The sequence below is a fragment of the Mya arenaria genome, chromosome 16 (genome assembly GCF_026914265.1).
Source record: "Mya arenaria isolate MELC-2E11 chromosome 16, ASM2691426v1".
Classification (NCBI taxonomy): domain Eukaryota; kingdom Metazoa; phylum Mollusca; class Bivalvia; order Myida; family Myidae; genus Mya; species Mya arenaria.
The window spans coordinates 7,930,806-7,958,743 of NC_069137.1; the positions used below are offsets into that span (position 1 = coordinate 7,930,806).

Consider the following 27,938-nt stretch of genomic DNA (forward strand, 5'->3'; position numbering starts at 1 on the left):
TATTCACAATGGAGTGCTGCTAATAAGGACATAACAGTGAAGGTTGTCAAGCATGAGTGTTATTTTTTATGTTTAGAGGCAGTTTAAAATAACTTTCCATATGTATTTGACACGTAAAGGCAAGATCAAGTTTTCATGTACTGACCTTGTTCATAGGTCAATGTCACATTCGGGGGCATTCGTCACATACTGTGACAGCTCTTTTTGAAATAACAAACCAGTCAGCTTCAAAACCCATTTATAAAGTAGGTAGCCAATTGTCGGAGATGGTAAAACCTTCAGTTCACGGCCATGTGTTAATAAAATACATAAGGCATGCAACAATGAGTAGAGACTTCCGAATTGGTGTTATTATCCTATATACAATAACAATTTCTAGCTGCCATCCTTTAATAATACACACTAACACACTCACACACGTACACGTACACACGGTATACTTACTTCCGTAAAATTACGTATTTTCCCTACATGTGTGTATAGCTGAGCACAAATGTTTAATATTTAGAGTTGTGCACTTGGATAAGTGTACTTCAAATTTATTTGTCCACAAATCCGAACTCTAGTGAATATGTTAAAAGCGGCTATATCTAGAAGTCTTTCAAATATTAAAACACTGGTCTTTCGGTGTATGCTTTGTAAATCTTGCTCCTTAGAATATGTCTTAACATTTTTCGAATCAACGTTTAAGGATAAAACAACCAATCTTGAAAATATGTTCCCAATGTTGATACAATCATCGTGTAATCATAAAACGCTTATTCGTTGTGGAGTCATGTATACGACACAATATTAATTGTGCAGCGTTCGGTCAAGTTTGCTAAAGTGTTTATTGTGTATTTTTATTTCAATTAAATCATGAAGTATTTAATATTTTGAAGTGTTCGAATAACAACACATTTGTTCTTTGTTGGAAAACTGTCCAGAATATACACAAATAGGTACAAAGCATCGTTCAAAATAATCGTAAACAATTTAATTGAAATAACTCCTTTTTACTGCCTATATACAACATTTATTTGGTTTTAGATATATGTCAAAATCAATCTTATACACAACGTTAAACAAAATAGTTACCTGGAATGTTCCATGTGTTAATAACGTTGCCATAAGCAGTGGTGCTCGCTGTTTCTCATTGAATCCAAATTGTAACGAGTGTAATCCCAACGCTTGTAGATTCACCACGTCTGAGTAAGCCAGATTGTGTAATACAAGTTCGGTTAGGTTTTCAAGGCCTCTTAAATCAAGATGTCCATTTCGTTCTGGACTTTGACGTAACAAGGCCAACCCCTCCACATATGACAATTTAAGTGATTTCATTTGTTTAAAACTATCAATATCACAGTGGTAAAATGTATCTATGAGGTGCTGTGGTGTTGGACTTTCCTGCCAACAGTCTAATTTTATATATAAATCTATATCGCATTCTCTTAAATTACTAAGATTCAAACCAATGACATCTTTATAGTGTAACTTTTCCAGGTGTAAGTACTTAAGACTTGTGAAATTCTCGAAATCAAGGGCATTGCTGTCGATACTATTTGCAAAATGGGATGCATGGTTGGTGTCCCCATATATATTCAGTGATACTATGGATGATTTATTTGTCTTTATCAGTTGTTCTAAGACGGTTGCCTCCTTATCATTTACGGCTATGATTGTACTTATACGGATGTGTTGCAAGCACAGTTTACTGCCGGAGTTATCGCTCATGTCTAGCTCTATTTGGCCTTTTATGATCATGGCCTGGAAAATTTCCAATTCCCATTCAGAACAACCATATAAATCGCAAAAATTAGTGAACAGTTGGTTAATTGTTTTTGCCAGTTCTTCGGCAGCTTCTGAATTCAAACCACAAAGGAAAAGTAAGACATTTGACAAGCTTATTCCACTTTCTCTCCTGTGGTTTTTGTATGTTTGTTTGATATGCAAACAACATTCCCCAATGCATTCCGATAAAAACAGCGCCGCTAGGTATTCTTGAACTGATTTGTGAAAGAAGTAATACAGCCCAGAATATTCACCATGAACGTTTTTACAGGATATGATGCCAGACTTTAGCAATGCCTCTTCTAGATTTTTCAAGGTCGTCTTCTCCTGCTCATTTATTTCAAAAACAATTGTCTTTTTTTCATCTTCAGCAAATAACTTTTCAAAAGCTATTTTGCTCAGGGCACGTATGACGTCATTGAATTCGATTTTATATCCCATAGCTGGCCACCTCACATAGAATTCTTCCCATCGTTCACCCAGCATGGTTCTGTAAAGAACAGAGAGGTTTATATCTGCCAAAAGCTTTCCCTTGTACCATAACCAAACGATGTGAGCTAACAAGATTGGACATTCACTGAAATGCCACATTTTTTTATGGCGAATGTCATCAATGCATTGATCACTTGATTTTTCTTTGGCGTGAAAGTTGTTCAAACTAGATACTATTTTCGCAACAAGTTTTTTAGGATACGTGACTCCTTCAAGCAAAATGTGATTCTCAATCTTAGAGCAGCCTATTTTTAGCTGTGCCAGTTTGTACGGCCTAGTTGTGATGCATAATATACATTTCTTCCAACTTGTATCAACATGGGGAGTTTTCTCACTCAGAGTGCACTTTTCAGGATGCTGCCATTCGTCTAGACCATCAAGCAATAGTAGACAGGTGTTGGTTTCCAAAATGTCTTCAAGCAATATCTTTTCGCTTTCTTGTTCTAATTTGCTCCTGGCAATAATATATTTCAATATCATATTCGTTATATTGCATTCATTCTTTGCCTCTCGGAGAATAACGTAAAATACGAATTCAAACTGACTTAACATTTTACACCATTCATCCGTTGACTGCCCCTCAAGTCGCTGTTTTATTTCACACCAATCATGAACGATCTTCTTGCATAGCGAGGACTTTCCAGAGCCAGGCTCTCCTTCAACAAATATCGTTTTAGCCATCGTGCCCGCTTTGCCTTGAAAAATGTTATTTAATTTTATAGGCCTTTTGACCTCTTTTCTTTCTTTTTTTTCCCTTAAAGTAAGTTTAGGCTCTTCGTATACTTTTTCAAGTGCATCATCAATGTCAAAGCGAACACTCATTATACTTGTATCTTTGTACTGATCAAATAGCTTATTTCTCAATCCTGAAAATAAAATTATTTGCGTTAGGGCAGATCTCCTTCCTAAATACTAAGTATACATATATACAGATATCCATATATAAAGATATCCTTCCAAAATACTATTAATATATAAATAAAACTATTTGTCAACATAGAAATAAATGCCATGTTAGGTAGCTTTTTGGAAAATTCGATTGTCGACATTGATTACATTTGTAGTTTAAAGTATGATTAATGGAGCAATTTGTATTTATCGTGTAGCAGTCATGTTATTGTTTTAAATGTTATGTTTATTAGTTTATACCACCGGTGCAACCAGTTTTTAACTGAGTATACATTAAGAACATATAGTCGCGTCGAATAAACATTTACTCTTTCTCTTACGCTCTTTATAAATTGTGATCTGTTTTGTAAACCTACCGATTACCATACCGATTACAACCGCGACAGACATGACACTGTAGCAAGACATTATGACATCACATATCGTTCTGATCCCATATTTACTAAATAACCAAGGAATTTAAATAGGCTTTACAAACTGGGAACCGCAGTTCTTTTGTGAAAAGTAAGACACAGTGACGCCACATAGTCTTATTTCCCAAAAATAACTTTTAGACGCAGTTCAGCTTGTCGCGGTTAATGTTATCGAGTCGTAGGAAATTAGCAATTTAAAGGTTTTTCGTCTATTTCCTAGCCATTTCGCATTATCGATTTAGTAGAAATACTCAAAAATATGTTTACTTTGCAATGGGCTGCTTTCTAATGATTCTTCCAACTTGTTCAACCATCTAGGGTCAACTGGTCTAAACATAAGAATGTGGTCAATGTCCCCTTCTGTGTATGCTTGCTGTGACGGTGTTTTCGACTCATTGTAAGGGTGCTTGTTGAAATACTTGTGCATGTCATAATCTCTTATTAAAGGTGTATTTCCGCAACACCTACATTCCCAGGGATTTGTCAATACCTTGACAATGTCATTTACAAACTGGCTACCTGTTGGTTCACTGATAGCTTTTTGTTGGCTTGTTACGGCATTAAACTGTAATACCGCTTTTTCGCCCAGATTAAGCTTCTTTGGGTGACAGCAATCTAGAAATAAAATAACTTTCGTCACATGTTTAAGACAGATGATTTCCTTCTCAAGCTCACTGTCCTTCAGCGTATGAGTGTCTAATTGAAATCCTTCATCCCCATGATGGCCTGAATAAACTAATACCAGCGTGTTGATCTCTGAAGTATCAAAATTGCTGAATGCCTTCATCAATTGTTCACCGTACGTTTTCTTAGATTTCTTCACTGTGACTACATTGTCCCTGGAAAGAAAGCATATGTGCGTCAAAGGAAAATTTTGGATTATACACCGCATTCATTTTGGATAAAATACTGAATTATGCAAGTAGTTACTCAGTCTTATCATTGCTTTAAAGCCTGTTGTGACGGCTATTAACATGTGTTTACTAACTACAGTTATTCTTCCCTGCACATTAACCTTCACGTCACAAGATAAATTAATGTTTGACGTGATATTTTACTACATTGTCCCTGGAAAAGAATCATATGTATGTATTAAACACATTAACTTTGAATACAACGCTAAATTTTTCGAGTAGTTACTCGATCTGATCATTACTGTATACCCTGTTGAGATCATCATACACATGTCTTTACTTATAACCGTTGACTACCATCTTAAAACAAGCAAGCGACACTATGTACACGCCATAAATAAACTACTGACTATCATACCGTTTGATTAAATATATTACGTATATTAAAAACATTGAAACATACCTTACACCCATCAAAGTTGCTTTTGTAATGACTCTATCTTTCAGCTTTTCTATATCGTCTTCAAACCTTTTTGTTATGTCCTCCTTCTTATCTGTGCCCGCTATGAGAATGGCACCCCAGCGATCACCTGAAATACCCATACCTATCTTTAGTGCTATGCAAGATTAAGGCAATGACAATGTCGTCAACACAACGCGAGGCTAATAATCAACGATTGAGACAGCGGAAAAGTTATCAATATCAAAGGGGGGCCTATTATATAGTTATCAAGGCATCTAATGTGTATGTCATTTACACGGGTAAGGAGGCTACTTTTCAGTCATTAAGACCCTTCCATTATTAACATAACGTAAGAGGAGACTACAATAGAGTCACCAAGCAAATTTCATCAACACTTAAGGAAAATCCACTTTACAATGATCATTGCAAACCCTATGCTATCAACACGCACGGGAAGGCCAACATGCAGTGATCAAACCAAAGCAAATGTAATCAACACATGAGAGAAGGCCGCTTTACGGTGATCAAGCCAAAGTAAATGTTATCAACACGTAAGGGAGGCCACTATACAGTGATCAAGCAAATACCAAAAGCATCAACATGTAGGCCATTATACAGAGGTCAAGCCGAAGCAAATATCATAAACACGTTAGAGAATGCAACTATAAAGTGATCAAGCCAGAGCAAATGTTATCAACAAGTACGAAAATGCCAATTTACAGTGATTAAGCCAATGTATATGTTATCAACACGTAAGAGAATGCCATTATACAGTGATAAAGCCAGAGCCAGAATACAACACCAATAAACGTTTACAATAATATAATATGTGCCACCCTGTGCTTTATGTTTTATCTATTATCTACTGCAGTCACAATTTGATAGAAAACATATGCAACATGTTAACAACAAAGATATCGTTACTGCTCATTAAACAATTAAATGAAAATTGATTTCTCTGACCGCTATACCAGTTATATAAATGGTTTATTCGTTTTTATTTATTTCCTCATATTGTTGGCACTCGAAAAAGGCGTGGTATTCATTTCCAATTACCTGGATGTTTACATACCTGAAACAGTGTAAACAAATTCGATTTTCACGTTGAAAAATTATTGTGTCTACCTATTTCAATGTTTAACTTGTGGCTTGTGCATTTAAAACGCGCGAGTGCTAATCTGATTTTAAAAGGTATGTCCATTGTTAGATATTTCTCAGGAGTTAACAGTTGTTGTTAGCCGTTTGGATTAAGGACGTTTTGTCTTAAATATTCCTCCTTTAGTTTTATTGTTGAAGAGTATTCATGGTGTTCCACCATTTTTGAAGTCCCATCGAAGACTTTTCAAAGATTCTAAAGGCACGCGTTGTATGTATTATGCAAATATTAAAGTATTTTGATAGTTTCTTTAACTAATTAATGAATTCCTAATTGTTATTGTTTACAATATTGTTAATCAACATAAATTTCGGTTCTAAAGATTGTTTCTTTTGTTCTTAATGTTACGTAATTTCTCCCACGTGTTTAGATCTGATAGAGAACTTCATTTTACATGCTATTTTTTATATTTTAGTATTTCTGTTCTTTACAATCAGCTTTATTGTTAATTTCAGCTATTTACCACACTCGCACTACATGATACAAATAAATAAAAGTGTTCACGGTTATACTGCTGTCTGTTCATTTAATAGCGATGGGCAATCGGTTGAATTTACAATCGATAATCGGTTACAATCGGAGACCATCAACCGATTAGACATCGGCTATAATCGGATATTATAGAGCAGTGGTTGCTAGTGATATACTTGAAGGTAATGGGTATCACTTCGTCTCTGTATCTGAATTAAATATATAAACCAAACAATAGAACTTACATATTCATTTTTCAGGAAACTAACAAACATAAAACAGAAAAAAATATATATTTAAGTTAAAAAGAAAAAAAAACATTCAACTGAAATGTATACATCAGAAATTTCGAAGTCACCAGTATGAATCTACAAGTAAATGTTTGTTTAGAAATATTGTCTGGTCAATGAGATATGGGTTCATTCTACATCTCTTCTTGCTCATCACCTGTGATCTAGTTACTGTATACCTATTTTGCGTAAGCCTTTTTGCAAAGGCAACAATACGCCTTGCTTATGTCATGGTTTTTATTGGTTGGAGGTCCTGGTTTGATTTTTCTAAATGCAAAAAAGAGCCAGACTTTAGATTTTGCTTTTCCACCAGGATAATTGTACAGCATATCGTCATTGTCGTCTTCCATTCTTACGAATTGTACCCAAAGAAAAATGAGCGGAAATGCCGGCAAGATAAAAAATCGTAAATGAATACTGAGTAACCTCCCTTGATAAATTCGTTTGATGTTCCGCGATAATCGATTATGATAATTTACAATCGATTATCGCCGATTTTGAAGCTTTCCGATCAATTTTCGATTATAATCGATTATCGGCCCATCACTATCATTTAATAAAACAATACATAACAAACAGTGATTTAAAACACTGATAAGTGTCGCATCGCGATGAAGTAGTAACATCATTGTGCCAAGTTTGGGACATGCAATCGTTTAAACGCTGCTTGAATGTATATGAAAGTAAATGTATATTCCCAACGTCCTGCGAGATCCAAACATAACCAAAGCCAAACCTAAACAGCAGACTTTTAACCCCAGTCTACCCATCTTATCCGGCGATTTTATCATTTTATAGCAATTAACTGGATATCTTTGATTTGGCATTTGCAACGATTTGCACCAAAAATTGATACATTTTGAATAATATACAATGCAAAGTGGAATTAGACCGCATTCCCAAAGTACTATATACTTGTATTTACAGTCGAATTTACTCCAAGAAAATATCTACAAAATTATGCTTGAGCACTTTCTATTGCCTCACTATGTTCAAAGCCCCATATTTTAGACCCGAAGGTGAGAATTGGAGTTACCATACTGTCAAATAGTTTAAATATATCAGAATGCGAAAAATAGCCTAACGGCTTTTGTTATTGTTGTATGGAAAAGGCTGCTTTGCGTGCATGTGACACCAATTTAGTTTTAGCCGTTATCCAGGAAAGTTTCGGGGTAAACAATAATCCCATATATTTGTATATGGATACGGTGTTAATTTGATTTCCATTTAGAAACCATTTCTCATAGTTACGTAATGGGCCACCGTTCCGAAAAAACTATTATTTCTGTCTTGTTTAAATTCACTTGCATACTCGTATCATGACAAAAACTAGAAACAGCATTACGCTGCATCTGGAGATTGTTTGCCGTATCTGCAAAGTTCGCTACATCGTCAGCATACATAAGACAAACAATATCAAGAATATCATTAGTTATTAATATGCTATGTTTGCATGTGTCTCTTAAATGTGCTACTAAGTCATTGATGTAAAGAGAAAATATTTTTGGTGAATTCAAATCCCCCTGTCTGGTGCCTACGTTACATAAAAATGATTGGGTAATGTTATTTCCCTCAATTTTTACATGGGCGTTTAATTTTGAATACATTGACTTAAGAATGTTTAAGATATTTCAATAAATGCCCTTTTCTGAAAGGCTAGTGAATAATTTAAAGTGTATAAGGGAACCAAACGCTTTCTGAAAGTCTACGTAAAAGACATAGAAGCGGCCCCCCGGTTTTGAAATATATTTCTGAACTCTACCTTGTAGGCGAAATAAGTTATCAACTACAGAGTAGCCTGAACGAAAACCTGCTTGTGACTATTCAATGATTTCGTGTTCCTCAACCCAAGCATATATTCTGTCTTTTATTATACTAGACAAATTCTTATACAGTAAAACTGCGATCGCTCGAGATCCCCGGGACGGCGCAAAAACCTCAAGGGAACCGATGTTTCGAACGACCCGATTTTCAATTTTGTTTGTTATGAAATATATTTCAGTGTATTTTAAGTTTGTAGTCGTCAAACCGACTGTTTACTAAGACACCGATTATGTGTTGCATTGTGGAAATCGCTAATATGTTCAAAGGCTGTCGTAAACTAAATATATACTTAATGTAAAATGCAAAAGAAATAGCAATAAATGAATAAATATAAATGTTTATTTTAAACAAAAAAAACAACACATTTTTGTAACAAGCAGCATTTAAATGACAGTACATATTATGGCATAAGTCAGATTTAAGTTTCGCAAAATCAAGGATTGTTGATTGGCGCATCTTGTCGGTTTCGCGAAACTGTTCAATCGTAATGTGACGTGACAGCGTACAGAGCTTCTGAAGATCACGGTCAGCATTGGCAGTGAATTCAGTGTTTTATTCATATTTTGTTTACTCATTTAGATTTCTCACAATTAACTTCTCGTCATTAACTTCTCATAATTATCATCTCAAATGCCCATATCGACTAAAATCGGTCATGCGTTAACAGTGATAAACGGTTTTTCACGCCTTATCAAATTGCCTTCCAACTGTCATTGCAATTTTTACAACCTAAAGATGACCTACATGCCTTTTAATTAGGAACATCAGCATGAAAATTTGTCCACCTAAAACGTCTTAAAAGCAAATATTATTTTTTTTCTTTTGGCCTCTGTGCAAGATGCATCCCACAAAGGTGGCTGTGTCTGTTTAGTTTTTGTTGCTTTTACTCCCGCGCATATTTTCAGCGGACATTTTATATAACCATTCAATTTTTTCTACTGCATTGTTAATATTGGTGTCAATCGTCAGCATACTATCTTCTTGCGATATACCAAAATTATTTTATCAAGCTCATTATTGCGCCAGAAAAGTATCATAACTTAATATAGTCTGTACATCGTTTTTCTGCATTTCAATATGTCGCTCATTTTCAGTGAATTTTAACTTAGTTTACACTGGATAGTGGTCAGAGACATCATAGTTTTCGACATTGAAATATGAAACGTTATCAAACAATTCAGAAGAAACAATATGGTAGTCCACCACACTGTGGCCATCATTTGCAATACATGTAACATTACCATTACAATCATCGAACAATCTACCATTTACTATATGTATATTGTGAGTGCAACATACATCTAATCTAATAGAGACATTATAAATCGATTCACTTCAACATCCCTACCTTTCCCTGGCATATCAAGCCAATCTTGCCCATAATCAACGTCTAGGTAGTATAAATAAATAATCCAAATTATCTGATGGTATACAATCATTTAAAATTTTGGTCCGAGCATTAAAATACCCAAAAAGGAATCTGGATAATTATTATGTTGATTTCCAGTAATAATATAACATTAGTTTCTCCCATCGTATTGTAAATGGCAGATCCCTCTGGGGACACATATGCACAGAACATAATAATATCGTTCATATTTTCATATACACTAGATTTCATACATAGCATCAACATGCTAGCGGTTGCAACTATAAAGTTGTCAAGCCAAAGCAAATGTCATCAACAGGTAAGGGTAGGCCACTATACAGTGGTAAGGTAAAAGTTAATAGCATCAACTTTTAAGAGGAGGCTACTGAACAGTGATCACGAAAATGCCAACGACACTTACACGTAACGGGAAACTGCTATACAGTTATCATGGCAATGTGTATGTACCTCATACGCAATAGGAGTTCTTATGCAGTGATCAAGGCAATGCAAATGCTACAAACACGTCAGCAGAAATTTCTCTACAGTATCATGGGAAAGTGTATGCTATGCGCACGTAAGGTATTGTAACTACAGAGTGGCCATTGCACATCAAATGTTACCAAGATGTAAGTGGTATCTACTATACATTGATCAAGCCAATACCAATGTTATCATCATGTAAAGGTGGGGGGGGGGGGGCTACTTAAGGGTGATCGTTGCAAGCTCAATTTTTGCATCTCTATAAAAATTATACATTCAGAAGGATATATATATATATACGTTTAAATAGCATACGAACGTATTTCTTCAAAACATAATTTATAGTCTGAATTCAATTTTACTTTATTCACATCAGATCAATAGTCAGCAATTGGTCAGGTCTTCATTTTCATTGATGCTTTACAGTATGATAGGTATGAAATACATGTTTATGCTCTCTGTATATTGCTCACCAACTGGGGACTGTATTTTCTCTTGATCACACGAGTGGCACTTGACGGGATTGTATCGCCAGTTCCACAGACAACCAACGCACATCTTTATTTTTGAACGACAACTTATTCCATGTTGAAGTTTGACGAAAGTCTTCTCTGAAATAAATATTCTTTATGAATATATTACATTTTAAAGTTTCATTTTCCCGCTTACATGTGATATACGATTGCAGCATTTAATGAAGAAAATATGTTTTCATAAAATGTGTACATAACTATTTGTCCTTTGTATAAAAGTTCCATAGCAATCCACGTACAATACTTTAAATACATCCCTGGTTTGCTAGTTATAATTAAGCAATGTAAAATACGGAACTGTTTTCCTTTGTTTGGTATCAACCGACGATGTATAAAACGTTACTTTCTATCTGATTGCTTGTTATAAACCACCATAGTTAAACATATTCAACGGTACTTTCTTTCTGTTTGCTTGTTATAAACCACCATAGTTAAAAAGATTCAACGGTACCTTCTTTTTGTTTACTTGCTATTATCATAACATGCATAATACGTTACTTTTTTGTTTGCTTGCTATTCACATAAAATGCATAATACGTTACTGGTTTGCGTGTTACTAACCAGAATTGTAAAAATATCCACGTTTCTTTCATTTTGCTTGCTTGTTTCTTACCGACCATGTTTAACACATTTATGTCCTTCTTAATATCAACGAGCCATGTAAAATACGTAACTTTATTTTGTTTTCAACAATCCGCGCAATAAACGTTATTTTTGTTTAGTAATTATTAATCATCCATATCAAATACGTTACTATTCTTTCCTGGTTTGCCAATACGATACATGTAAAATACATTAGAAGAACCCCGGCTCTAAGATACGCGGTATCTAGGAGTTTTGTTAATGTGGTACACCAGACTGAAGTAAATTGTATGCAGTACGCAGAACCTCATAAACTGGCATTTGTGATGCGCAGACTTTCAATACAATTTGTATAACTTGACACGAAGTATCTTGAAAAATAAAAAAGGTGTAATTGAGACGCATTGGGAATTGGGCTAGACTCTCTATGCTCCATTCAAAGTTATCATTTAACATTTTAAACTATTTTCCGAGTTGTTTTTGTATAAGCTAATGCATATTTAACAAAACTCCCTTCAAAGTTTGTTAAGGATGTTTATTTTATTGAAGTATTGCGGTCTGTTTTCACCATTTATTTAATAATGTTTTTTAAACTCTTAAAGGTAGGTCACAAGTCGCAAATGCATGGGAAATGAGGCGTTATTTAAAATAACATACTTTATTGTGAATAGAAAAGATAGCTATACCATACCGTGCTTATTTACGCAGCAAATCTCACACTTGTCTTTCTTTTTTCCATCTGCGTCTTTCTTTTTTCCATCTGCGTCTTTCTTTTTTCCATCGTCGTCTTTCTTTCTTCCATCGTCGTCTTTCTTTTTTCCATCGTCTTGCGATGGAGTCCAGTACTTGATATCCTCTCTTCTGAGATCCGACTGATAATGAAATTATTAATATTACATGTATTATTATTATTATTATTATTATTATTATTATTACATGTACTATTATTATCATTATTATTATTATTATTATTAGTAGTAGTAGTAGTAGTAGTAGTAGTAGTAGTATTATTATTATTATTAGTATTATTATTATATAAACGTATCGAAGATTCATCAGTAAATGACATTTAATATTTACTGAGTGATAATATTGCTGCAGAAAAGGAATGCTGTCAGTTTTTTACATTCACGAACTTACGATGATTCTATGTAAATTAACGAAAAGTCGTGGTAATTTGAAATTCACTATTTTCTTGCAAACCAGATACAACAAAGCGTGTTTAAAGCAATCAAATGACTAAATATTTACGTTTTTTTTTCGTTTTATGTAGTTATCAAATCAGTTTAAATCACTACTACCTATTACAGAGTTTGGCTATGAACATATAGCATGCCAATTTCCTCTATAACCCACCCATCGGATCGAATCTAATATGAATAAAAAGGATATCGAAGCACCATTCGAATTTGTACATGATTCAAGACAAATATTCTTACCTCTAATTCTGTTTTTATATCTGTCATCGTAACAGCCTGAAAATGTCAAAATAAAAACTTTCCAAATGTCTGGAACCTTGTTAATAATACACACAATCCTACGGGATGATGCCAATTTCGATTAACAAAACTCTGTTAAGATTCAAATGGATAAAATTTTATCAATACTTTTACGAGAGTTAAACTAGAACACAATTACCGAAAAAGACAGAACACATATTTATCAACATATGCTTATATTAAAGGGGCTGCACTCCGTATGATGAAAAAAGCGAAAAAAGAAAATTGTCGAAAACTGACATTAATTTGGTATCGATGTGTACAATGCATTGACACTTACTAACTGCAGTACCACATAGTTTACAATTAATTTCTTTTCGCTGTTTTTTCATATTTTTCCATTAAAGAAAAAAATACGTATGTCTAACTAGTAGAATTTATTCCTTTTGCGTGATTGGCTAGTCGATGTTATCGCGTGATATTACCAAGTTAGGTGTAAAGCTTAAATTTTCAGCGTTTAGTGTAAACTTTCGTAGCAGAGTGAATACAACACTGGACTGCAATTATGGCGATACCGGTTCGAACCCGGTCTCCGACTCGTGTTTTTTTAACATTTTGGTATTTTTGTTTACAATTATGATATCAAAGAGTAAAACATTTATTAAATAATCGTCTTGAGATTCGTCACAGAAAAAAACAACATTTTGGTGCCAATCTGATGTATAGTCCCTTTAAACATTCGATTACCGCGATGGGATGATCAGGTAGTTTGATGCTGTTTTAAACTATATTCTAAATACTCAAGCTGACACATGTCCGAACCCTTATCAGCAACATGACAATATTAGCCTTATCTAAAACCACCCACCCTTTTGTGTCAACATTTTCTCTTCAATTTCTCGTTTCATGTCCGTTGATTAAATTGAATTAAAAGCGTACGGATAGAGAGCTATATTTGTATCATCAATTAATCAACGAAAATAAGGATGAGATGAGTTCATATTTACCCTTTTTATATGTGCAAGAACATCTGGTGTTGCTTCCTTCCCACTTTGTATAAGGACGTCGTGTGCCACTACAGATAAAAGCAAAACATATTCAAGACAGACGAATATATCATTTACATGCGATGTCGTAGTAGTAGTCGCGATTGCAGTAGAGTGGCTGCAGTAATGTTTATGGTGTTTTAAAAGTATATATACTAGGATAAAAAGCAGAAAAAATACACTAGCAATAGTAACAGTAATAGTAGACGTGGTAGTAGTAGCAGTAGTAGTAGTAGTAGTAATGTTGGTAGTGGAGGTCGTGGGGTGGTGTTGTTGTTGGTGTTGGTGGTGTTGGTGGGGGTGGTTAAAGTTGTAGTAGTAGTAGCAGTAGCAGCATCGGCAGCAACAGCAGTAGCATCAACAGAAGTAGCAGCGGTAGTAGTAGTAGTAATAGTGGTGGTGGTGGTGGTGGTGGTAGTAGTAGTAGTAGAAGTACAGGTAGTAGTTGTAGTAGTAGTAGTAGAAGAAGTAGTAGTAGTAGTAGGGGTAGTGAATGAAGAAGTAGTAGTAGTAGTAGTAGTTGTAGTAGTAGCAGAATAATGAGTAATTGTAGCAGTAGCAACATCAGCAGCAAAAGCAGTAGTAGTAGTAGTAGTAGTAGTAGTAGTAGTAGTAGTAGTAGTAGTAGTAGTAGTAGTAGTAGTAGTAGTAGTAGTAGTAGTAGTAGTAGTAGTAGTAGTAGTAGTAGTAGTAGTAGTAGTAATAGCAGTAGCAGCAGCAGCAGCAGCAGCAGCAGCAGTTCACGTACATTTTTTTACTTATAAAACTCTAAATTTAATCGAAAGGTAGAATGTTTATATTTGTAAGCGGTTCATACTTTCTTTGAATGTTTGAACATCGTGTTTTTTGTCCTCTTGAAACTGTTCCTCCCCAACTCCTCCTTTGACGGATTTTGGTGCAAGGAATAACAATCGGGCGTTCTTATTCTTATCCAATAGAACGTTTTGGATGCAAATGTTGCCGTGAGATACAGGTTTTCTGAATAATTAAATATATTTATAGATGTATTTTGGAGACGTTCACTCGATTCTAAATTAAATTGTTACCACGGCAAGTCATTTTAGTGCGCTTACATTCTGCAGTTCATAAAAAAGCGACACACTCTTGTATGATGGTTGTCACAATTATTTGCAAAAAAGCCATTGTTGAATAACCTTAACGCTTTAAGTTTTTGTTATCTTGATTAGACGCGGCCTGGAGGCAGCGTCTATAGGGATACATGTTTGCAATTGTCAATGGGGAAGTGTATACGGATAAATTTTAGTTATGAAAAAAAAGATTTGTTAATGATATCAACTTTTATTCAACTTTACTTATAATTTGTCATCAATAACTGTTTTAATGCGTGTACAATTTCCAAAACCTCATATAAAACGAATAAGCCTAATGTTTAAAACAAGAAATAAAAAAAGTTATTATCTGCGTTTTTGTATTGGGGAGCAGGACTTTTCAACCCAAAGATTTTTCAACCCATTCTCAAAACGCAGACTTTTTAACCCCTATTTTAAAGACTTTTAAATCCCTACCTGTTTTGACTTTTCAACCCCTTTATCAAAGACTTTCCAACCCCTAGTTGAACTATTTTAATAGCCATATTGAAGACTTTTCAACTCTTATATTAAAGACTTTTCAACCCCTATTTTCATGACTTTCAACCCCTACCTGTTTGGAATTTTCAACCCCTAGTTGAAATATTTTAATAGCCATATTGAGGACTGTTAAACCCTTATATTAAATACTTTTCCAATCCCTATTATTTCTGTCAGCCAAGTGTTTTGAAAGTCTTGGGGTTGAAAAGTCTGACAGCCTTTGAATTGACTGGTCGCCGGTCATACGAGTACATTATTTTAGAAATTTACTTTCTGTGAACGATTTATATACAAGCTGTGGTAGTAAATAAGCATGTGAGAAATTACGGGCATATCGTGAATAATAGTTTAAATTATGCATTTGATAACAAATATAAGTGCCTTAATACGACATTAATTGACTATTTTAAATTTCAGTGATATGAAATGGAAGTACAAAGCTTAATTTACACGATTTTACTAACACATATAAGTCGCAATAACGAAATTAACACAATATAAATTTAACTGATATGAAATGAAAGTTCAAAGCGTAATTCACACGATTTGAAACAAACATTAATGAATAAAAGTAGGCCGAAAAGGATCAGGCCGAAATGATATCTCGGTCGAATCGATTCGACACCAATAATTGTATCGGTGATAATGCAAGGTACCAGTCTAAATAATTTACGCATGCCGAAGACTACCGAATAGCTTCGATCTAGAAAGTTGATTAAACCGTCATAGTTCGGATATGTCCATGTTTATTCGGAATGTTAACAATTGTATGTATTGTCACATGACTTTATGATCGACCGTTTGTAAAGGTTGGTCACATGGGGTCAAAAACTAAGTGACTAAGTCCAATCTGGAACACACTAGAAGCATTGTGTTTGGTATAATATTCATGAAACTTAATCAGAATGTTTCATGAACATTAAAAGATAGATATTAATATTCAATAAAACCTATTCAGCCGCGTCTTTGATGCTTAGCATCAACATTCGTCTTGTGTAAATTCACATCTCAGATAAAAAAAAATGATTGAGTCGATCTATTGCATGTATGATAAGACAATATTAAGAATGCATAAATCAATGTATTTTAGTACAGCTATTTAGTTTTACTTTTGTAAAGTATAAACACGTTATTAAAGTTTTGAATGATGTTACATGCATAAGTGTGGCACTGACCTTTCACATTTTGGTGGCTGATGAAGATATTCAATGGCACGGCATATTTGGTAAAGTATTCGTAACTTATCCTTCCATTCTAACGTTTGTAGTCTTTCCGCTGCTATTTCCTGTTTTCTCTCAGATGGTCTTTCCGTTGCTATTTCCGGTTTTATCTCAGATGGTATTTCCGCTGCTATTTCCCGTTTTCTCTCAGATGGTCTTTCCGCTTCTATTTCCGCTTTTCTCTTAGATGGTCTGTTCATTTCGATCTTTGCTGTTTTATCTCTTTCTTTCGGTATTAATTCATCTAAGGTCCCCCCTCCGAATAATGGTGCGACGAAGCTTACAGTCCTAACAATAACAAATATAAATGTTTAGGTTTAATTGTCTACGAATAGAAAGTAATCTTCCAGATCATTACACTTTTTAGACGAAAAGTCATGGACTTACTTCTGAATGTTTAAGTTATTCTTTACAATTTCTCTCTCTCTTTAATTTAACAAAGAACTTGTCAAGTTCTCAAGTTTGAGAAGTATGTACCACTTATAAACCAGTTTCATTTTTACGTACGATAGCAGAGATGTGTATTCGACTACTATTCGTGCGTTTTGAAATGAGTTTAATCAATATAGTAAACAAAGCCATTTGATACCACTTGGGTGCTCCGCATTGGTTTACAAACACAAAGTTTTGAATACAACTAGGGGATGCAGTGAGCCTGTTATCAAGTTATATATTGGTCATGTATGTTTTTCAATATTCCTCAAATGACTTCGTGTTTGACTGTTTTTGAGACAGATTCCGTCGAAAGATGTTCAAGATAGCAAATAATATTAATCATTTCTGTTGTAGGCCACTTGGGGAACTATTTACAAGTTTAACCATAACAACATTACTGTTCATTTCTGCTGTAGGCCATTTGGGGAGCTACTTACGAAATAAAGTATAGCAAATATATTAGTGCATTTCTGTAATAGGTCACTTTGGGAATTATTGACAAGTAAAAGTAAAGTATAGCATATATAACTGTTTATTTCTCTACAATGCCACTTGGGGGAACTATTTACATTATAAAGTATATCATCTATTACTGTTCATTTCTGCAGTAGGTCACTTTGGGAATTTTTACATGATAAAGTATAGCAATTATGACTGTTCATTTATGTAGTACTGGCCCCATTGCGAGTGATAGGCAAGATAAAGTTTAGCAAATATTACTGTCTATTGCTATAGTAGGTGTCTTAGGGAACGAATAACAAGATAAAGTAAAGCAAACATTACTGTTCATTTCTGTAGTAGGCCACTTGGGGAACGATTGCATAATGTAGAATTGTCTGCTCCAGGTTATTCTGAAACACATGTAAGTATTTATGTACATCACACATGTTTATTTAGATCATTCCAGTTGTTATAATTCCAAAATACATCGCTAGTGTTGGTTAATGTAAGATTGATCAAATTCTAGTGCAGATTTATCTTGAATATAAATACGTAAATTTGTATCTCTAGACCTAGGAAAATGTGAGAGCACGAAAAGCTGTCATGTTTCAGTGAGATATTAGATTATTCTATATATTTCATGTGTTGTACCTTATTGTGAATATCTTGACACACAAAGGCGAAAACAAATGGTGAATCTACTAAATATCGTGCGGTATACTAAGCTTGACGTATACCAATCAAGGGAATCTACTTTCAGCTCGATCAGTGGCTTGTTAAATCGGACAAACGGACAAATGGCAAACTATATCACTGCACTGTACAAAACCCTTGAAATTAAAGTATTGTAAACATTACGCCATGTTTGATGTTAGGTTAAATAGCTGATACCTCTATTTCTTCCTCAGAGAGATCACCCGCCCAAGGTTTTTCCACCGTGCGTATAACAAGACGTGTGTCGTACAAAGGAACATCACCTTTTGCTGCACATAAAAATATGGGAATATGCGTTGGTAACATTGTCTGTTTAACACTCTGGTAACTATGTTTATTTAATGCGTGGGTATATTCAAGTATTTAACACAGAACCCTTTTTGGTAAAAAAAATATTGCATCTTGTTAATCATATGCCAAACAATCAACATGTACATCTCCCTCATGCTTTACTAATACAAACAAGAACTTGTTTACTTAACTCTACTATGTCTACTTACACACAAGCGTTGTTTCATTGCCTTGTTGAGTGTGTCCTTCATTTGCTTTCTCATGGTGGCATAGTAATTTCAACTTTGTAAATACACCTTCATTGAGCTTCCCAGCTTTTCCGTTGAATGCTAGAAGCTCATCCATTATCACTCACTTCAAAAGTGAAATATATTTATTTACTATTCAGTTTTTTTTTTAATTTAAGCAATGAATGACATCATTACAATTCAATTAAAAGCTGAAATACAAATACATATGCTGTTCATTATATAAGAAGATCACTGTCATTTCAAATTAGCTCATTCATACGCGACAGCAAAATAAAGCCTATATTTATCAATAAGCGCTAAATTAAAGATATAAGCCCTAACAGAGCCAGCAATTTTAGGACGATAAAGAATAAAGTTAAACAAAGTATACACAAAACATATAAACCCATTCATGTGTGCACGAAATGCAACGGAAACATTTTTTCCAAAGCTGTTTATTTTCTTCACGAGTATTTATATGCATGCTAAAGAATAACATCATAACATAACAAAAACAGTCGTATTGGTAGAAATCAATTCACAACAAATAACATGTTTTAACATTTTCATGAGCATGACAAATTTATAAGCTATTCTAGAGTACGCATCTTATACATGGTGACTTACTATTTACATTTTACTGACCGTTCCAAGGCGGTACCTAACAATTCTTGATAAACATACCAATTATTTATATATAGTATTTATGCACTGTGCTGTTTGTAGAGTTGTGTGCTGTTCTATGTTTCTTGTTTGTGAATTTGTGTTCTATGTATTTGGTGTTCGCCCATTGCCACTAAACCGGGTTTATTTTTAATTTTTTTGCTACTGAGCATGTTTCTGTAGCTTTTTGCATATATATTACTATGTAACCGTTATTGTATTTCACTATGAACTGTGTTAAGATACATAAATACAACATAAAGGAAATGGTACTCTTCGCCATCCTTGAAAATATTACTTCTTTTCATTTTGAACCGTAATCCAAAAATCCGCTTTAGTTTGAACATAAGTCCAAAATTTCATATTGTATGAATATGAGATAAAACGTCCCAATATTGCTTAATTTGCGTTTCTGGAATAATTAATACGAGTTGTAACATATTCATGATATTGTATGCCTAGAATCCTGCATTGAAATAATCCAGTGCAAGCAAGAACTTATACTTATGATATAATTTACCTGTTCGGAAGACATAGATGATATTGTTGAATCTAACCTTTCATTGATAGGACTTTAGAGTGTTCGGCATGTCATGTTAATAAGGCGGGAACATTTGTTTTTCATTTCGGCAATAAATGTTGGTAATCCGAACTCAACAGGAAACGCCACTAGGAGCTGCAATCAACCTGCAATAAGAGCCACATGTTTAACCCTTTACCAGGATTTGGTTTAATACAAAATACTGAAACTAAATGCCACGTCTGTTAATAACATATTTTCAGCTTAGCCGTATACTCAAATTTAAAGTCATATCCAACCCATTTTCATATAACATAACCATGTTACGTCTGATATAGATGTAAACATGCTTTCAAGCTTAAAACATAATTTCAAAGACATTAAATGCATGATTGAACTTAATTGTCTTCTATTTGAGAATTTAAACATACAAATAATAAACTTTTTCTGACTGTTGTCCGCTACCAAAAGAGAAGATAAAACATCAAATATTAATCAGTTTGAAGAAACCAAAGTAGAAATAAATAGGTGTTATAAAAAAGTTAGCACATAGCGGTTTTATGCAGCTTGTAAGAGCAAACTATTTAAAGCTGAAAACATTGTGAGCGCAGAAAAGTAAAACGTATGAACAAGAATCGGTTCTTGCCAACAACAAGTTAAAACAAGCTATAATTAAAGCAGCACAAACACGATACACGCACGACATACACATATAGTTCTAAAAAAGGGTGATGAAGTTGCTAGGAAAGAAACTTAGAATTTAGACAAGGTAGAAAAGTCGAAGGATGAATACACGGTTGAGTCCATGCAAGAATATACTTCTGCAATAGTGGAAATAAAACACAAAACCTAAAGTCGACTATAACCTACCTTCTTAACGAATATAAAGAGAAGATGACACGACTTATATTTTTAACAAGATATGGTTCCGGACGGAATGACGAACGGACGGACAACGCCAAAACAAAAACATTCATTGATTTCCTTTTTTCAAACAGGAACATGCAAACAGCATAAACAGTGTTTATAGTTTTACAATTAATTAGGCAATTCGGAACAGATGAGTAATAAAACAATTATCTGTACAATCTAATTCTAACTAAAATATTAGAAAATAAAATTGATATATTTTATAAAGATGGGTTTCCGAAGGGTTACAGGACCGAAACATATGATGTTTTACGTAAATATCCATTTAAAACCATTGCGTAGGAAGCAAGATTGAATTGCATAACTTTGCTGGAAACATAGGTAATTATTATTTATGAGAACCGCATACTAATGTGTTTAACAGAATATCATTTCATAACGAAAGCCATCCTTGAGTAATGATCACTTGCTAAGTAACAATATTAAACATGTTTTTGATTCTAATGTCGTAACTGTACGGCTTCAACTAAAGTACAGTCCGGTACACTGGTTATAGTACAGTTGGTAAAATTGATAATTTGTATGTAAGAAGTTAGGAAGGAATTTTCATGTTGACATGGATTCGGTAATGGTAAGTAAACGGCAAAGTTTTGAAGAAAATAAGCAATATGGTCTGTTTTTGAATAATAGCTTGATCAATTGATTTGATTTGGTATACAGGTTAATAGTTATGTGGCAAGGTGTACATTGTATTTGTTTTAAAACACGGACTAACTTTAAATTATAAATAGGCAACATTGTGCTTGTACATGCATTTAAAATATTGATTATAACATGTATTACAATCGAAATATAATGACATTCTGGATCATGGTAAGAAAAGGAAAGTTAGTATATCAAATTCGGAAACGGAAATGTTATGTCGTGTGTTTGTTTAATAACATTTGACATCTACCAGCAGAATTGGGTACTTTCTGAAACTTGGACATTTTGGAAGGTATGTGTTTACAGTGAAACATATTTTTTATTACTGCTTTTTGTTTGTAAACAAGCTTTGCTATTCATACTTTTAAGATATATAGATTCCATGTAGAAGTAACACCTTGATAATTTAACACCTGTTTTATACGAGATGAAATTACGTCATTTGCATTTAGCCCCCGTAAGGCGATATCATGTTTTTCCGCGCATGGTAACAGCAAACCGTGTGCTAAACAGACTTTGACATTGTATTAATTTCGTCTCTTATTCGATACTTTCAATAAAACACTCCTTTGACCTATGGTGAAATAATCCCATTTGCATTTAGCTACAAGATGTGCTTCCGTAAGACGTGTGTTGTTAATGTAATGGATACAAATCATATTCACGTATTGAAGTTTGTTTTTCATTTTTCTAGAAAATTAGTGTGCATTTGATTGCTCAACGCAATAATGTCGTAACTCCATTTTTTCACAAAATAATATTTTGGCATTTTTCACATGCTTTAACAGTTTTCCATCTGTCATAGAAATATTTTTGCAAATATTGAATTTTAATTACCCAAGATAAAGAGTTGTCCAAAAGTCGTATTTTAATTTTTCTTTTTTCATTTTTGCAAAACTGTCGTAACTTGAGATACATACAGTGTTGCACTAAAAACTATGCCAAGTTCGATTAATAAAAAATGCAACACTATAGTAACTCAATGAATTTCAACAAAATGATGTCATAAAAATGATGTCATAGTGCTGTGATTTCACTTTTCTCAGAAAAGAAAACAACAACAGTAAACATACACATGTGCATGTTAAAAAATATGAAATCCAAAGAATTTTAAAGATTTATTTACGCGCCATTTGAAGATAACAGTTTTAGGTGTTTTTAATTATTATTATTTTTTAATTCTTATGAAGTATTCCCTATCCCAGTTATATTTTGTAACTTGTGCTTAAAAAGTTAAATGATAACTTAATATTTGATATTCTGAGGCGATATAAGTTATTGCAGTAGCATCTTAACTGAATGAAGTCTTATCCTAATAAAACTGACTTGTTCCATAACTTACTTATCAAACTTATAGGATATGTTTGGTAGCATTTTGATAAATAAATGAGACTTACTTATACTTTTATACCATAGCAGTTAAAATAGCTTATTGTATATAATAGTGGTATTGGAAATAAAATATTTGTAGAAAAAAAGAGACTAAAGGCAAACTGTTGTGATTTGGATAATTTTTTTTGCAGAAGGTGATAAGTCAAAATGGTTGGTAATCAAATAATGCTGATTCAAATACAGTTCTTGTCAGTCTTTTTTGTAATCAATCTTTAGATTTCACATCATGATCCAAGCAAAAGCTACTAGGCATCAATGAAGCAAAGTGTTTTGTAACAGATGGAGACAAGGTTACGAAAATTTGGTGTGCGCATTAGTAACATCTTATACAATGCAACCAAAACCTGGAATCAGGAAACGATGGATGAAATTTTATTTAGTGGTGACAAATTTATAGCGATGTCAATTTGAAAAGGCCATACTGGTCAACAAATTACATTCCTGATCTTCTTGACTTCGTTAATATATAGTAAAGGAACATCCACTGCATTGAACTTTAGATAGAAAAGAACCGAAGTTCCCTTTTGCTACCCTTGCAGATACATTAGAATTGGATTCTTCCAAATGCATAATTTCCATGGGATGTTTCAGTCCTGTATACACATGCACAATCATGAAAAACAGAGAAAGCATCGTCTGTTTTGATCCCCACAGTAGGTCAAATAAGGGAATGCCAGTGTGTGATGGGTCAGCTGCCCTGATAGGTCATGAAGATATTGAGAGCATGACATAATTTAATGAATGCGATATATCATCGGATACCTTAAAGCTTGCGAGTGTACATCAGATACCTTAAAGTTTGCGATAGAACATAAAATAGCTTAAAGCATGCGATAAAACATAGAATACATGAAAGCTAACAGTAATATATCAGATACCTTAAAGCTTACGATAGTATAACAAATGTCTTAAAGCTTGCGATAGTACATCAGATACCCAAAAGCTTGCGACAGAATATAGGATACATGAAAGCTTACGATATAATATAGAATACCTTAAAGCTTACAAAAAGTATATCGGATACCGCAAAGCTAACGATAGTACATAGGTTACTTGAAAGCTTGCCATAGTATGTCGTATATCTTAAAGCCTGTGATATATCATCAGATACCACAAAGCCAGCGATAAAATAACAGATACCTTAAATCGTGCGAAAGTACATGGGACAACTAAATATTTGCTACAGTACATCAGATACCTTTAAAATTGCGATAGTACATCGGATAACCTTAAAGCTTGCGATAGTACATTGGATAACCTAAAAGTTTGCGATAGTACATCAGATAATCTTTAAGCTTGCGAAAGTACATCGGATAACTAAAAGCTTGCGACAGTATATCAGATACCTTAAAGCTTGCAGTAGTACTTCAGATACCTTAAAGCTTGCGATAGTACATTGGATAACCTAAAAGTTTGCGATAGTACATCAGATAATCTTTAAGCTTGCGAAAGTACATCGGATAACTAAAAGCTTGCGACAGTATATCAGATACCTTAAAGCTTGCAGTAGTACATCGGATACCTTAAAGCTTGCGATAGTACATCAGATACCTTAAAGCTTACGATAGTATATCGGACACCTTAAAGCTTGTAATAGTACATCAGATACCTCAAAGCTTGCGATAGTACATCAGATACCTTAAAACTTACGATAGCACATCAGACACCTTAAAGCTTGCGATAAAACATAGGATAACTTAAAGCTTACAATAGTATGTATGTTAACTTAAAGCTGGCAATTGTACATCAGATACCTTAAAGCTTGCAATAGTATATCAGATAATTTAATACTTGTGATAGTACTGCATACCTTAAAGCTTGTAAAATAATATCGGACATCTTAAAGTACATAAGATATCTTAAAGCTTGTGATTGTACATCGGATACCTTAAAGCTTGCAATGGTATATCGTATAATTTAAGGCTTGCAATTGTACTTCAGATACCTTAAGCCTTGCGACTGTACTTCAGATACCTTTTAGCATGTGATAGTACAGGAAACCTTAAAGCTTGCAATAGTACATCGGATACCTTAAATCAAGTGATTCTACAATGGAAACTTTAAAGCTTGCTTACATAGAATTCATAAAAGCCTGAGATAGAACATCGGATACCTTTAAGCTTGCGATAATACATTTGATACATTAAAGCTAGCAACAAAAGTTGTGTGATAAATTTGAAAAAAGAAAAACTAATAATTGCAATGTGAATTGTAGATTTTTATGGTCATTTTTGGATATTATTACTAAGGTAAGTTTTTGCTACACACATACGAAACATTGTTAAAAAAGAGATTAAATGGAGCAAATTATTTGATAAAACGTTGATGGCTCATTGTGTTAATGATAACAAAGACATATTGTTGAGCAGTTGTCATAGTAGCCTATGTTTATGTTTATAAACGAAGACTTGCCTAGGGGCCACGCTCCTCGGTTCTCTTGATAGCCCCAGTACATGATTAAATAGAGGGACATCAATCAACAGCTAACATAACGGGACAATAGTGTATTCAAGATGTCAACCGATGAAACGGACCTTAAAGTACTGGTAAACGAAAGAATTTGCGCATTAAGCGCGAACGGACTGCTAGCCAGTGTAACAGCATCTTCGAGGATGACGCTTCGTTCGAGGACCCTGATGTTGATTTATCAAAACCCCCGCTTCCCCAGCAGTTATTTCAGAAACTTGATTACAAACTCGTGTCGTGAGGATTATATACGTGAAATATTAAGATTATGCTGCAATGATTATACAAAGATTGATGAGTACTGGCATCGGCTTGCGGACAGAGCACGTGCACTTCCGGATTGCCCACGCACCCGCCTTGTAAACCGTAGGAACTCGTCGCAAGCCATCAGGGAAAAAATACGCCAATGACTGCTATATAGAGAGATATTTACAAGCGCTGGAAATGACACTATAATCTTGTGCAATGACTGTCCATCGCCGAACGAAAGCATCTTTCAACCTGACTTATTTGCATTCATGGCAAATATGAATTCTGAAAATTTTAATGCTGTGTTCTCACCGCCGATCAGATCAACTCGATAAAGCACGATCAAGCGATCGGGTACCGGTCTAGCTCGGTCTGCATGCGTGATCGGGGGTGGTCGGAGCGGTCTACCTCGGTCGGCATGGATCGGGCTTCTTACCCGAATTTTTTGACATGTTAAAACAATTCGAGTAGCGATCGAGTAGATAAGCGGTCGAGAAGCGATCGTATAGTGATCGAGTAGAAGATCTAGTTGATCGAGAATAAATCGTGTAACAATCTAGTTTGGTCGGGTATACATCTCTTACCCGATCTGTACACGATCATCTCGACTTCTACTCGAGCATTATCCGATCGCAACCCGTTCAACTCGACCTCTGTTCGATCTATTGTCCAGAATAACTAGACTACTACCCGACTGCTACACGACCACACACGATCGCTTCCCGATAGTTATTCGACCATACACGAGTTCCATCATGAACTGATTTGAACCAGGAATGTTTGAAGATTTTTGTTCTAAACAATTCGATACACGACTATTCACGACTCGATTACGATCATTACGATCTGGTCGGGTGGAAATCTGGCAACGATCGAGCAGAGGTCCAGCTTGTCTAGTTGAGATCGTGTATGACTCGCGTAGGTCTGGGTGATCGAGAAGAAGTCGGGATGTTGGTCAGGTTGTCGTCGAGAAGAAGTCGTAAAAAATCGTGTAGGGTCGACTTGAGGTCGTGTAGGAGTCGTGAATGTGCATTCAATCGAGCTTGGTCGGGCTTCATCGGGGAATTAATGTGATCGGGACGATCGAGTTGATCTGATCGGCGGTGAGAACATAGCATTAGATATCGGCATAACAAGCTAAATAGTCAGTGCTTGTCGCAGCTATTCAAACTGACATGATTACAGAGTGCTTAACGGAACGTTTAGAAGTGTACTTGCGAGGCTACCGGAAGCAACCGCTACTTTCGAAATCAGTAAGCTTCAGACTGAGGTAAAGCGTCTTGGCCCTTCCATAGCGACCGTAAATCAACGGTGCTTGGAATAAAACCGATGATACACCCGTGAGCTATAGTGGTCATGATGCAGGAGCTGACGCTGTACAGCCAAAAACATACGCCGATGCTATTACGCTGATAAGTAAAGTGCGCTCTAGGAATCAGGACATGCATAAAAGTATAACTTAAGATAACTCCAAAATGACGACAATAATCGCACAGGACAATACTAAATCATTGCCGTCAACAAAACGACAGAGGGAGCAGCGCCCTTAAAAAGTTCTATACAGTCCGAATCGTACGCCGATGCCATTACGCTCGAAAGTGCGCTGCGCGTACCGGAACAGGAAACACCCAAGGGTACAACAACGTTAGACCCACAAGACTACACGAATCCGTCGTCACCCGAGAAGCATAAGGAAGCAGAGCCCGTACAACGTACTGGAAAAGAAAACGAGCATTCAAACGTCGACGCAACAGATATACTTTTCCGTATTACATTTACCATTTACAACGTATAAGATATATCCATGTACGTTTTCATTTGCCAAGATTAGTCCAACATTTCTGTCCGAGCAATAACACACGTCCGATCAAAGCTTTCACGGACTCGTAGCAAGGATAGCTAGATAATTATCGCAAAAATATATTGAATTAGCATTTCAGTGCGGTATTAACTCATAAGCTATCCAGGGTCTCTTGACGAGCTAGCCTAAGGTAGTTTTGTTATGATATTGCTTTATATATCAGTGTTAGTCATTCACTCATTAGCTATCCAGCGTCAC

At 34.7% G+C, this 27,938-nt stretch overlaps 1 protein-coding gene across 7 annotated transcripts in view; it reads right to left on the bottom strand.

Annotated features, from left to right (window-relative positions):
• Window positions 1–27,938, bottom strand: part of LOC128221930 (uncharacterized) — a 161,580-nt gene that overhangs the window by 28,230 nt on the left and 105,412 nt on the right. For 5 of the 7 annotated variants that reach the window (XM_052930619.1, XM_052930621.1, XM_052930624.1 and 2 more), the window contains 13 exons: window positions 20,198–20,364; window positions 18,994–19,138; window positions 18,671–18,762; window positions 18,122–18,189; window positions 16,859–17,191; window positions 14,912–15,072; window positions 14,056–14,123; window positions 13,049–13,084; window positions 12,301–12,481; window positions 10,968–11,105; window positions 4,902–5,028; window positions 3,852–4,423; window positions 1,078–3,128 (listed from right to left, as the gene is read on the bottom strand). In XM_052930619.1, coding sequence (XP_052786579.1) covers window positions 1,078–3,128; window positions 3,852–4,423; window positions 4,902–5,028; window positions 10,968–11,105; window positions 12,301–12,481; window positions 13,049–13,084; window positions 14,056–14,123; window positions 14,912–15,072; window positions 16,859–17,191; window positions 18,122–18,189; window positions 18,671–18,762; window positions 18,994–19,129 — 3,963 coding nt within the window. In that variant the 5' untranslated portion in view covers window positions 19,130–19,138; window positions 20,198–20,364. Of the gene's footprint in view, window positions 1–1,077; window positions 3,129–3,851; window positions 4,424–4,901; window positions 5,029–10,967; window positions 11,106–12,300; window positions 12,482–13,048; window positions 13,085–14,055; window positions 14,124–14,911; window positions 15,073–16,858; window positions 17,192–18,121; window positions 18,190–18,670; window positions 18,763–18,993; window positions 19,139–20,197; window positions 20,365–27,492; window positions 27,595–27,938 lie in introns of all 7 variants that reach the window. The other 2 variants (XM_052930626.1, XM_052930620.1) reach the window with 2 other exon arrangements.